We start from the raw sequence: 12,734 nt of genomic DNA, 5'->3' as shown, positions 1-12,734 counted from the left end.
TGAAAGCAGTTGTTTTACATATTTTGTTCCATTTTATAGTTTTCTACAGTGGGAGGACAAGATCTGTGCTCCTTCATGGACAGAAACAAAAATCTGCCCCCCTCTTTGTGCTTCAATTTGGATAGTTTCTATTCTGTCTTCAAGTATTGTGATCTTTTGTAATATCCAATCTACTAAGCTCATCTAATATAATTTTCATTTCAGATGTTGCATTTTTCATTTCTAGAAGTTCCATTTGGTTCTTTTTTTGTATCTTCTATTTATCTCCACATTATATTCATGTTTTCTTTTAAATCCTTCAGCATGTTGAGCATTTTTATAATAGCTGTTTCTTAAGGTCTTTGTCTGCTGATTCCATCATCTCTGTTATTCCTGTTGATCAGTTTTTCTCCTGGTTGTGGGTCACATTTTCCTGATTTTTGGCACATCTAGTAAATTTTTACTGGATGCTAAACATTATGAATGTTTCTGAGCATTTGGATTTTATTGTCTTCCTTTAAAGAATATTAAAGTTTGTTTTGGCTGACAGTAAGTTACTGTTTACTATCAGGTTGATCCTTTTAAAGTTTATTTTTAAATTTTATTAGGGTAAGTATAAAATACTCTTTTACTCTAGGATTAGTTTATCCTTAATACCGAGGCACGTCCTCTGGGGTTTCTCTACTGTTTGCTCTGAGTACTCATCCAGGTGTCTCTGCTCTGGCAGCACAAAAGTAGTATACCTCCCAGTTATTCCTATACTGGTTATTCCTTTGAGGCCCAGACTCCATATCTCCATGGAACATTCTTATACAGAAGGTCTCTGACTTAATGGTGATTGACTTAGGATGGTTCAAATTATGATATTTTGACTTTGTGATGATGTGAAAGTGATATGCATTCAGTAGAAACAGTGTTTTGGGTGCGCATACAACCATTCTGTTTTTCACTTTCAGTACTGTATTCAGTAAATTACATGAGATTATGCAACACTTTATTATAAAATAGGCTTTGTGTTAGATGGTTTTCCCCAATTGTGGGCTAACATAAGTGTTCTGAGCATGTATGAGGAAGGCTAGGCTAAGCTATAATGTTCAGTAAGTTAAGTGTGTAAAATGCATTTTGACTGATGATATTTTAAACTTATAATGGGTTTATCAGGACATACTCCATTAAAAGAGGAACATCTGTATATATCTTTTGATGCCACACTATGCTATTTGATCCTTACCACAACCCAGTGAAGTAGGTGGTGTAGTCTCTATTTCGTAGATAAAAGTAGTGAGTGAGGCCCAGGGAAGTTGGTTTGTGATGTTTTTGTAAGTGGCAGAGGTGAATCTTGAGCCCAGTTTCTGGCTCCTCATGGAGCCTTTGTACTCATGCCCATTGTGCTCCATGAGAACAGAGAAAGCAGTTTTGTTTTTTTTGTTTTTGAGACAGAGTCTCACTCTGTTGCCCGGGCTAGAGTGCCGTGGTGTCAGCCTGGCTCACAGCAACCTCAAACTCCTGGGCTCAAGTGATCCTTCTGCCTCAGCCTCTCAAGTAGCTGGGACTACAGACATGTACCACCATGCCCGGCTATTTTTTTCTATATATAGTTTTAGTTGGCCAATTAGTTTCTTTCTATTTTTAGTAGAGATGAGGTCTTGCTCTTGCTCAGGGTGGTTTCGAACTCCTGACCTTGAGCGATCCACCAGCCTCAGCCTCTCAGAGTGCTAGGATTATAGGCGTGAGCCACCGCGCTGGGCTGGAGAGAGCAGTTTTTCATGGAGTTTTTTCTCAATTATGAGGCTCACATTTTACATCTTTAATGTATCTCGAATCAAGAGGATGTATCTTTTTTTTTTTTTTTTTTTTTTAATTTCTTTTTAAGAGACAAGGTCTCAGGGTATGGTGGCTCATGCCTGTAATCTTAGTACTCTGGGAGGCTAGGGCGGGCAGATCATTTGAGCTCAGGAGTTTGAGACCAGCCTGAGTAAGAGCAAGACCCCATCTCTACCAAAAATAGAAAGAAATTAGCTGGGTGTGGTGGCGCATGCCTGTAGTCCCAGCTACTTGGGAGACTGAGGCAGAAGGATCACTTGGGCCCAGGAGTTTGAGGTTGCTGTGAGCTAGGCTGACGCCACGGCACTCTAGCCTGGGCAATGGAGTGAGACTCTGTCTCAAAAAAAATAAAAAGAGAGACAGGGTCTTTGTCACCAATGCTGAAGTGCAGTGATGTGATCATAGCTCACTGTAACCTTGAACTCCTGTGCTCGAGTGATCCTCCCACCTCAGCCTCCTGAGTACCTGGGACCACAGGTGTGTGCCACCATGTCTGGCTGATTTTTAAAAATGTTTTTGTAGAGGCCAGATGCTGTGGCTCATGCCTGTAATCCCAGGCACTTTGGAAGGTTGAGGCAGGATTGCTTGAGGCCAAGAGTTCGAGACCAGCCTGGGCAACATAGCAAGACCCCATCTCTGTAAAAAATTTAAAAGTTAGCTGGGTTGTGGTGGTGCATATCTGTAGTTATGTTCAAGAATATGCATATTTTTATAACAAAGTGGGCTTCTAAAAGTTGCATGCCTGTGCTCGTCTCTGCAGGTATTTTATGCATGGTGTGTGTCGGGAAGGAAGCCAGTGCCTGTTCTCACATGACTTGGCAAACAGCAAGCCGTCTACCATCTGCAAGTACTATCAGAAGGGCTACTGTGCCTATGGAACTCGATGCAGGCAAGGACTCCACGCAGGCCCCAGCTGTTACACTGACTTCATGTGGAGCTTGGGTGTTGATGAGGGGGAAATTTCCCTTTAAAAGTAATATGACATTACAAAAAGTATGGCAAATAAGCTTAAAACCTCAGTTTCAATACCCTAAAACTACTTTTAACTTTTTAAACTACTTTTCTAGCCTTTTGTTATAAATATATAGTTATGAAATTGTACTCACAATCAACATAAGATTTTATATCTTGCTTCCCTGCCCTTAACATGTCATAAGTGTTTTTCCTTTGCTGCTGTTTTATCTCCTGACTATAATTTTGTAATCTTAATGTACCATCATTTTATTAGCTATTCCTCTGTTAGACATTTAAGTGGTTTCCAGTGCTTTTTTTGGTACAAGTTAGGAGAGGGTGGACTCCTGGCTGTTACACTGGCCCTTGGTAACATTTTGGGGACTCCAGCCCAAAGAACACTGGGTTGTTCAGGCAACAGGAGATTTCAGCTCAACATCTGTTTAGAACTTTTGGGCTTTCTTTGGATGGTCTGGAGCAGGGTGTCTGTCCCACTGAAGCCACACCCCGTCGGTGATAGATAGCGAATGTCCCACTCACACTGAATGGCCAGGCAGCTGTTACTGATCAATAAGCCTGTTAGAGTTTAAATATCAGGAAAGATGGTTTCCTTCTCACCTCAGTGGGTGGAGCAGGAGGAGGGCCGCTGACATGCGGGGAGTGGGCGGCACATGCGGGGAGTGTGACTATGATGCATCTGCCCTGTGTTGTGTTTAGATACGATCACACGAGGCCCTCTGCTGCCGCTGCTGGTGCTCCAGGTACCGTGCCCCACAGTGTGCCCTCCTCGGGTTTCCACGGTCCTCGCCCTCCTTCCGACCTCACCGCATCTGTTGTGAAAACTAATTCACAGGAACCTGGGAAACGCGAGAAGAGAACATTGGTACTTCGAGACCGAAGTGAGTGAGCAGAAGCCTTTCCTTGCATCTTTTTGAAACGTAGTCTTGCTTACCTGTGGTGCTCCTTTCTGGCTTTCTCTTGTCAAGATGCTCGTAAGCTAATACCCCTCCCAGTTAATCATCCAAATGGAGAGACTCCAGAACCGTTCTGAATGAGGGCTCCACTTGCCTTTCAGAGCATTCAGGTGATGCATTTGGCCTCGTGCTCAAAGCTGGGTTGAGCTCCAGTGGCTGGGTAGAACATAGAAAGTGATCTTTTTGTCAGTGTGTAACTGCCATCTTCATGTGATTATCCAGTAAGCGAGAAGCATCAGGCTCCTCATTTCAACACCGAGTACTTTGATAAAAGGCATATTTCACTGTTTGACTTTTAGGTCATGAATAGTCTTAGTTCTTACACCAACCAGTGTTTGGTGTTTAGATTGCATCTTTGGAAATAGATTAGCATGTTATGGTCTGTGCCCTGGGACAGCGTTTGGGAAGATGAAAGCTACAAATTATAAAAGTTGTTTCATTGACTGGTCCTCAGCAGGTGAAGAGATTTCTAGTTCTTGGAACTGTGCACCATAAGCGAGGCAGATTCCATTCTCAGCAGACATGCAACCCGGGACATGTCACCCCACGAAAGCTCGGAGTCTGCAGTGGGAAGGCCTTTGTTGTCACTGGTGTTTCAGCACTGGCGTGGGGGCCTGGGATTTGCTCTAGACTTTTATTCTGGTTCACTTTTTTTTTTTTGAGACAGAGTCCGGCTCTGTTGCCCAGGCTAGAGTGCCGTGGCATCAGCCGCTTAGCTCACAGCAACCTCAAATTCCTGGGCTCAACCTATCCTGCCTCAGCCTCCCAAGTAACTGGGACTACAGGCATGTGCCACCATGCCCAGCCAATTTTTTTTTTTTTTAAATATATTTTTAGGCCGGGCGCGATGGCTCATGCCTGTAATCCTAGCACTCTGGGAGGCCAAGGCGGGCTGATTGCTCAAGGTCAGGAGTTCGAAACCAACCTGAGCAAGAGCGAGACCGTGTCTCTACTATAAATAAAAAAAAGAAGTTAATTTGCCAACTAATATATACACGAAAAATTAGCCAGGCATGGTGGTGCATGCCTGTAGATGCCTGTAGTCCCAACTACTCGGGAGGCTGAGGCAACAGGATTGCTTGAGACCAGGAGTTTGAGGTTGCTGTGAGCTAGGCTGACGCCACGGCACTCACTCTAGCCTGGGCAATAAAGCAAGACTCTGTCTGTCTGTCTGTCTGTCTCTCTCTCTATATATGTATGTATATATGTTTGTATGTATACACACACACACACACACACATATATATATATATTTTTTTTTTTTTTTAGTTGTCCAGATAACTTCTTTCTGTTTTTAGTAGAGACAGGATCTCCCTCCTGTTTAGGCTGGTCTTGAACTCCTGACCTTGAGTGATCCTCCCACCTCAGCCTCCCAGCGTGCTAGGATCACGGGCATGAACCACCATGCCCGGCTATTCTGGTTCACTTTAAAATGATTGGTGACTTCACTGGTTTACACTGTATTCTATTGCCCTCATTCTAAATTCTCCTGGACTTAATGTTTTTGGGCTTTTTGGTTGTTTTTAGTGTTAACTGTAATAACATTTTCATATTTACCATTTTTAAACAGCAACTTTAGTGTTCTTCTGTACCAATATATTACATTCTGTTTTGCTGTTTCCCTGTCTTGACGTTTATGTTTTTTTGCTTTTTTAGTATTGTTATAAGTAATGTCACTGTGAACATTTTATACTATCCTTTTGTGTTTCCCTTTTGGCCTGTCATTTGTTCCCAACAGTGGAATTCCTTAGGTCAGAGTCGCTTAATTTGTTAGGTTTTGGCTAACAGCTTACCAGAAAGATTGGGCCAGTTTTCGTGTGTGTGCTGTGTGTTTTGTATTCAGATCTTTCTGGCATGGCTGAAGAAAAGACTTCCCCCGGCATGGTGAGTAATCCAGGTGGCTGCAGTGACTCCCAGACCAGCCCAGAGATGAAGCCGCATTCTTACCTGGAAGCCATCAGGAGTGGCCTCGATGACTTGGAAGCCAGCAGCTCCTGCAGCAGCGGGCAGCAGCTGTGCCCCTACGCGGCCGTCGGGGAATGCCGGTTTGGGGATGCCTGTATCTACCTGCACGGGGAAGTGTGTGACATCTGTAGGCTGCGAGTGCTGCACCCCTTTGATCCAGAGCAGAGGAAAGCTCATGAGAAGGTAAAGTTGTGAACCTTTGCATGAACTCATTTTAAGAAATCTGAAATGTACTTAACAGGATACTGAAACCAAAAAAAGAAAATCTGAAATGTAATACTGAGAAGGGACCAAATGCTGTAGGCACCCACAGTAGAAAAGGGCTCCCTCTCTGGAGAGAGCTGCCTGGTGTATTCCTAGGCAGGGCTGGGGAGGAGCCACTCTCCACTGTCTTCCTGGGGAGCAGAAGCTGAGAGCTTTCTGCTTCGAGCACATGTGGGAGGTCTCTGTGCTGTGAGCCAGGGCTTGTCTCACATATGGGCACACTTGCTCAAATGCCAGCACATAGCAGGAATTCAGGGTGAGCCTACAAATGAACAAATCACTAAATCCTTTTCCTGGGGAGAAGGTGCTACTGCTTACCTGTGACTCCATGCTGCCAGCCTCAAGCGTCACTGAGGAAGAGTCAGCGTTTCCGACACTGGCATGGCTCCGAGTGGGGGAGGGCAGTGCCCAGAAGAGCTGGAGACCAGGCTCCTGGTGCTTGTGGACTCTGCAGCCCCACAGCAGTCCTCTTAACTTTCTTGGGTCTCCATGGTCTTGGCTCTAAGTCGGAGGTGACCATGTCGTGTTAGGAAAGCAAGGGGATGCACCAGTCTCCAAAGACAGTTTGAATTCCTTTTATGGTCTGAGAGCGATCTTGATGTCCTGACCCAGGGGATGCTGGGCCCTGCTCACAGCAGCCGCTGTCAGTGCTCCTTCCTGGTCTCGGCTGTGGCTGCAGGCACTCCCAGGGTTCTCAGTGGCCGGAACCTGAGCCTCCCTGTCTCTGTACTCCAGATCTGCATGTCCACATTCGAGCACGAGATGGAAAAGGCCTTTGCCTTCCAGGCAAGTCAGGACAAAGTTTGCAGCATCTGCATGGAAGTGATCCTTGAGAAGGCCACTGCCTCCGAGAGGAGATTTGGGATCCTCTCCAACTGCAATCACACGTACTGCCTGTCCTGCATCCGACAGTGGCGGTGTGCCACGGAGTTTGAAAACCTAATCATTAAGTAAGTGCGGCCAGGGGTCTTAGCTGCCGGAGCTGGGGAGAATGTTGGATTTGGGACCTTCTTCCATTCACTTTTTTTTTTTTTTTGAGACAGAGTCTCTCTCTGTTGCCTGGGCTAGAGTGCCATGGCATCAGCCTAGCTCACAGCAACCTCAAACTCTTGGGCTCAAGCAATCCTCCTGCCTCAGCCTCCGGAGTAGCTGGGACTACCAGCATGCGCCACCATGCCTGGCTAACTTTTTCTATATATGTTTACTTGGCCAATTAATTTCTTTCTATTTTTAGTAGAGACGGGGTCTTGCTCTTGCTTAGGCTGGTCTAGAACTCCTGACCTTGAGCGATCCACCCGCCTCGGCCTCCCAGAGTGCTAGGATTACAGGTGTGAGCCACGCACCCAGCCTTCCTTCCACTTGTAAGCCTTTCCTTGCCTCCAGAGGTGTTCAGATGCATAGTAACTAGTGAGTCCTGGCCCCTGGCTGCACAAGCTTAGCAAGTCAGTTTTGCTTCTTGAGCCCAAGTGCCTTGTCCTGTAAGAGATGGCTTCAGGGCATTGGGAAAACCCAACAGGGTCATCCATTTGAAAGATGTTGAATGGCCCTGGCCTGGTTTCCTCTCCCAGCCCTGCATTTTCATCCAGGGCTAGTAGGAACTAGCGGTCTGCCCTTAGGGCAATTGCCCGTTAACCTTTTTGAGCTTCATTTTTTTTTTTCCATCTAAAAACTATAGGACTATTTGAAGAGTAAATGGAATAATGCCTGTAAAACAGTTTGCATGAAGCTGGGGCCGCGTGGGATGTGCTCCACGTAGCCAACGTGGGATTCTCAGACTCCAGTGGGACGGGGGTTGCGCTCCCTCATCTGGGGAGGCGACTGTGCGTTGTGCTGTTAGGAGCTCTGCACAGCCATTAGCTCAGATCAGTTTCTGACCTCATGATCACCTCCTCACTCTTTTTCTTTCTTAATTTTCAATGATTTTTATTGGAATTTGTAACTTCATGACATATATGGAAATTAAAGTATTTTATTATTCTAGCTTAGATATTTCAAATTTTAACACTAAGATCCAAAGAAGTCACATGTTAAAGAAGTTTACTCTGTCAGATTCATCAAATCTTTCAAAGACACTGAAGTTATATAATCTCTTTTTCTTTATTAAATTTCCTCTGTTGACATCAGCTAAATGGCATTTTTTCCTTTATGACTGTCAATTTGACCGTTTTAACCTGAGCCATTCCATTTTGATTTGTTTCAAATGACAGTTCTGAGTAAGATTTTGACTTCTTTTTTTCCTTAAGCATAACTGCCTTGGATTTGGCTAAAGTTTCATTTGAAGAGAGTTCCACTGCCTAGTATTCTGAAGTGTTGTAAATTTCCAGCTCATACAAACCCATATTTAAATGTAAGAACAGGAAACCTTCCTTATTTGGGAATTCAGGATTCTTGATTTCTAATATTTCTTGCTTCCTGCTGCTGCTCTATCCTCAATCACATAGGCTGCCTTAGAGATAGCCCCTCTTCTGCCCATTTAAGAATACAGGTCATACAGAACACTTGATTACAATTTTCTGGAAAACCACCTTCCTTCTCTAATAGGCAGTTAAGACATATGGGACATCTGTCAGCTTCACTGTACAACAGACCAGTGGTAGCAGCATCACCTCTGTGTTCTTCTCCTTCCATATCTTCACACTCCTTATCTCCCATGTTTAGGGTATATACAGTTTTCTTATTCATTTCTCCTTGGAAAAGGGTTTCCTCAGGCCGAGGTCGCGCGCTTGGTCCAGTGGCGGCAGCCCCACCACAAATCCCTAGGTCCTGTCACTCTGCCACCAAGTTTGAGGGACCCACGTTGCGCTTCCCCGTTGTCTAGCTTCCTCCCTCCCCTGCCCTCCCCTGCCCCTGCGTCTCCCTCCTCCCCCTCCCCCTTCCTCTCTCCTCACTCATTTTATAGATAAGGAACTAGGGCACGGAGAAGGGTAACCTGCTAAAGTCGCACATTCGTGTGGTAAAATAACCAACAGCTTCGTTGAGAGAAAAGTGCACAATTTAGTACATCACAAATTTAATCTAGCTCTGTCTCCACAGATTTGCCTATTCTGGATATACCATAGAAATGGAATCATAGAATGTGCGGCCTTTTGTTTGCTTTCGCTTAGCCTGATGTCTTCAGGCTCCGTCTGTGCTGCGGCTGTGCCAGTGCTGCATTCCTTTCTCGCGGCCGAGTGACGCTCCCCTGCGCAGGCAGACCACAGTATTTTGATCCTTTCATCAAAAGGATCAGCTGGTGGACGTTTGGGTTGTGTCCACTTTTTAGCTATTATGAATAATGCTGCTGTGAATATTAATGTACAAGATTTTGGGTGGACATATGTTTTTATTTCTCTTGGGTGCACACCAAGGAGTGGGATTGCTGGCTTTTATGGTAACTCCACATTTAACTGAGGAGACATTGGGCTGTTTTCCAAACTGGCTGCATTATTTTGCATTCTTACCAGCAGTGTACGAGGGTTCCGATTTCCCCATGTCCTCGCTAACATTTGTTTTGTCTTTATTTGTGATTTTAGCCATCCTCGTGGGTGTGCAGTGGTATCTTACTGTGGTCTTGATTTGCATTTCCCTGATGAACTAATGATACTGAGCATTGTATTAAGTGCTTATTGGCCATTTTAGGGAAATGCCTACTCAAATCTTTGCTCATTTTTAAATTGGGTTATCTGCCTTTTTGTTGTTGAGAAAACTCTGTGTTTAGTAGTAAATAAGGTTCTCAGATAATTGTGATGGCATCTTTTGGAATTTCTGGTTAGGGAAATGCCGGTCATGTTCATGCACTTGAGCACGGGGTTTAGCAGTGGAGTTGCAATTGTACACAGGATTCATAACATGATCTGTGCCTCACTAACCTGATTCTTATTTCAGGGCTTGTCCAGAATGCCGTGTGATATCAGAGTTTGTGATTCCAAGTGTGTATTGGGTGGAAGATCAGAATAAAAAGAACGAATTGATTGAAGCCTTCAAACAGGGGATGGGGTAAGTGCTTTGAGTCCAGACACTTGCCTGGTGCTGGTTCTGCCTAGCTCTGCTGTGTGTCTGTGGTCTCACCTTCTCGTCTCCCTTTCCCTCCCAGGAATGTGGTCTTGGAAGCCTGAGGCCACTTGAAGCCTATTCCTTCTCTCAGGCACCATCCTGGGCTCTGGGATGCAGAGATGAGCAAGGACATGGTGACAAGACTTGTTCAGTTCCTAAGCTGAGCAGTATTTCCTAGGAACCCTGGTTTCTGGCTAGGGTCAGCTCGTTGACCTGTTCAGTCAACAGATATCTGTCGAGACTCTCCTATGCAATAGGCCTTTCCCAGCGCTGGGATGCAGCACTGGGGCACGCAGACCAAAGTCCCAGCCCTCACGTAGCACACATCCTAGTAAAGGAAAATAACTTAGGAAGGACAAAGAAGGTAAATAAGGACACATATATGAGATGTTGATCAGGGCTCAGGAGAGAGGTGAAGCTGGGAGCTGGGGATGAGCCCAGAATTCCTCTGTGGATGGCCTTTGAGGAGAGACCTAGAGCAGGTGAGGCAGCAAGCTGTACTGATGGGAGTAAGAGGGACCTTCCAGCTGGAGGGAACAGTCACTGCAAAGACAGCAAGGCAGGAGCATGTCTGGCTTGTTGGCAGCGTGGCAAGGAATAGCTGGGGGAAAGGGTGAGTTGGAGAGGTGGGTGGGATGGGGGCTGCTATGTAAAGCTTTGTAGGTCACTAGGGGATGAGGCTTCTCAGTGTGAGTGAGGTGAGAAACTATCATACGGTTTTTTTGGTGGTGGGATTTTTGTTGTTTTTTTGAGACGGGGTCTTGCTGGATTGTCCAGGCAATCGTGCAGTAGCATCATCATAGCTCACTGCAGCTTCACACTCCTGGGCTCAAGTGATCCTCCTGCCTCAGTCCCCTGAATAGCTGGACCTACAAGCCCGTGCTGTAAGATACTGGGCTATAAGGACAATAGACACCTTCCAGCTTCTGTTTACTGCTTGTTTGCTAACCGCAAGGCATTATGAGTATATTATGGGATGTAGAGGAAAAAGACAAAGTGCAGAAACCTGAGTCTCCCAGCTAGGACCCGGAACAGGTTAGGGCTTATTAGGGGCAGGATGAAGTAAGAATCACTGTAGGGGTGGATGCATGACCAGTGTGTAAATAATTAAGTTATAAAAAGGGGACTAACACACAAAGGAGAGTCCCTGCCCGGAGAAGAGGCCACTGCGCTGGCACTCTGGGGGCTCGGACCCTAGCTTGAGCTAGACAATAAAACTCCTTTTGATAATTACAGCCTCGGTGACTCTGTCTCTCTGTCCTGCGGCCTTGTGAATCTGGAATATAACAGTGCTACCATGCCTGGCTAATTTTTTCTATTTTTAGTAGAGACAGGATCTTGCTCTTGCGTTCAGGCTGGTCTCAAACTCCTAACCTCAAGGGATCTTCCCACCTCAGCCTTCCAGAGTGCTAGGATTATAGGCATGAGCCACTATGCCTGGCCCATCATAGGGTTTTTTTTTTGGAGACAGAGTCTCACTCTCTTGCCTGGGCTAGAGTGCCATGGCGTCAGACTAACTCATAGCAACCTCAAACTCCTGGGCTCAAGCCATTCTCCTGTCTCAGCCTCCCAGGTAGCTGGGGCTACAGGCACACACCACGATTCCCGGCTAATTTTTTTTCTATTTTTAGTTGTTTGGCTAATTTCTTTCTATTTATAGTAGACACGGGGTCTCGCTGTTTCTCAGGCTGGTCTCAAACTCCTGAGCTCAAGCAGTCCGCCCGCCTAGGCCTCCCAGAGTGCTAGGATTACAGGTGTGAGCCACCGCGCCTGGCCCATCATAGGGTTTTGATTAGAGGAGTGACAGGTTCTGACTGTTATGCTAAAAGGATCACTCTGGCTGGTCTGTTGAATATATTGAAAGAGGCCAAGGTTGAAACAGGGAGATGGGTTTGGCCATTGCAGTGACCCAGGGAGCTGTGACAGTGGCTTGGACCAGGGCAGGAGGAGCGGAGACGGTGAGGACGAATCCGGTTCTGGGTCTGTTTGAAGAGTTGCCGCCGGGTGTGTTGCGGTGCGGGTGTGAGAGAAGAGGGGGCATTCGACTTTCGCCTCCAGTGTTTACATCTGACATTTCCTTCCTGCACTTTCATCTTTTTCCCCCCAAGGGAAAAGACTTGGAAATGCACTTTTATCTTTATTAGCCAATTGGCTCTTTCAATTGTCTAGTTTTGTAAAACGTCTTGTGGGTTTATCACTGGCAAACAGGCAGCACAGCTCTCCGCTGTCATCCATGTGTGAATGAATAGCAGGTGCGCAGTGACCAGTCGCTGACAGCTTTGGAAGAACATTATGTGGTTGGTCACGATCATGACGCGCATTCCTTTAGGTAGTTTGGAGTGAAGAGCTGACAGCACAGCTCGTACTTCATGCAGTTACGATTGATGTATTGTGGTCATCAAAATTTGAACTATGTTGTTGGAGGACAAGTTTTGGTAACTAAACAATGGTGTGTTTGTTTCTGAGGGCTGCTGTGACAAATTACCATGAACTGGGTGTCTCAAAACAACAGAAATGTATACTCAACGGTTCTGGGGGTTAGCAGTCCCAAATCATGGGATGGGTAGGGTTGGCTCCTGGACCATCTGAGGGAAATGTTCCGTGCCTCTCTCAGCTTCTGGTGGCCACTGTGGCAACCTCGCTGCAGTCTCTGCCTCTGCCTTCACATGGCCCCCTGTGTCCCGCCCCACCTCGGGTCTCATAGGACAGGTTACTGTTGGATTTAGGGCCCACTGGTTATCCAGA

General features: G+C 45.9%; 1 protein-coding gene across 3 annotated transcripts in view; it reads left to right on the top strand.

The window, feature by feature from the left end:
• The window catches only part of MKRN2 (makorin ring finger protein 2), a 31,973-nt gene that overhangs the window by 13,620 nt on the left and 5,619 nt on the right, over nucleotides 1–12,734 (top strand). For 2 of the 3 annotated variants that reach the window (XM_012785291.3, XM_012785292.3), the window contains 5 exons: nucleotides 2,564–2,692; nucleotides 3,472–3,653; nucleotides 5,572–5,876; nucleotides 6,693–6,907; nucleotides 9,822–9,932. In XM_012785291.3, coding sequence (XP_012640745.1) covers nucleotides 2,564–2,692; nucleotides 3,472–3,653; nucleotides 5,572–5,876; nucleotides 6,693–6,907; nucleotides 9,822–9,932 — 942 coding nt within the window. Of the gene's footprint in view, nucleotides 1–2,563; nucleotides 2,693–3,471; nucleotides 3,654–5,571; nucleotides 5,877–6,692; nucleotides 6,908–9,821; nucleotides 9,933–12,734 lie in introns of those variants that run through there. The other variant, XM_012785295.3, reaches the window with a different exon arrangement.

Source organism: Microcebus murinus, chromosome 21 (genome assembly GCF_040939455.1).
Source record: "Microcebus murinus isolate Inina chromosome 21, M.murinus_Inina_mat1.0, whole genome shotgun sequence".
Taxonomy (NCBI): domain Eukaryota; kingdom Metazoa; phylum Chordata; class Mammalia; order Primates; family Cheirogaleidae; genus Microcebus; species Microcebus murinus.
The sequence above is the reverse complement of the archived record's forward strand: the minus strand, read 5'-3'. Positions and strand labels throughout refer to the sequence as shown.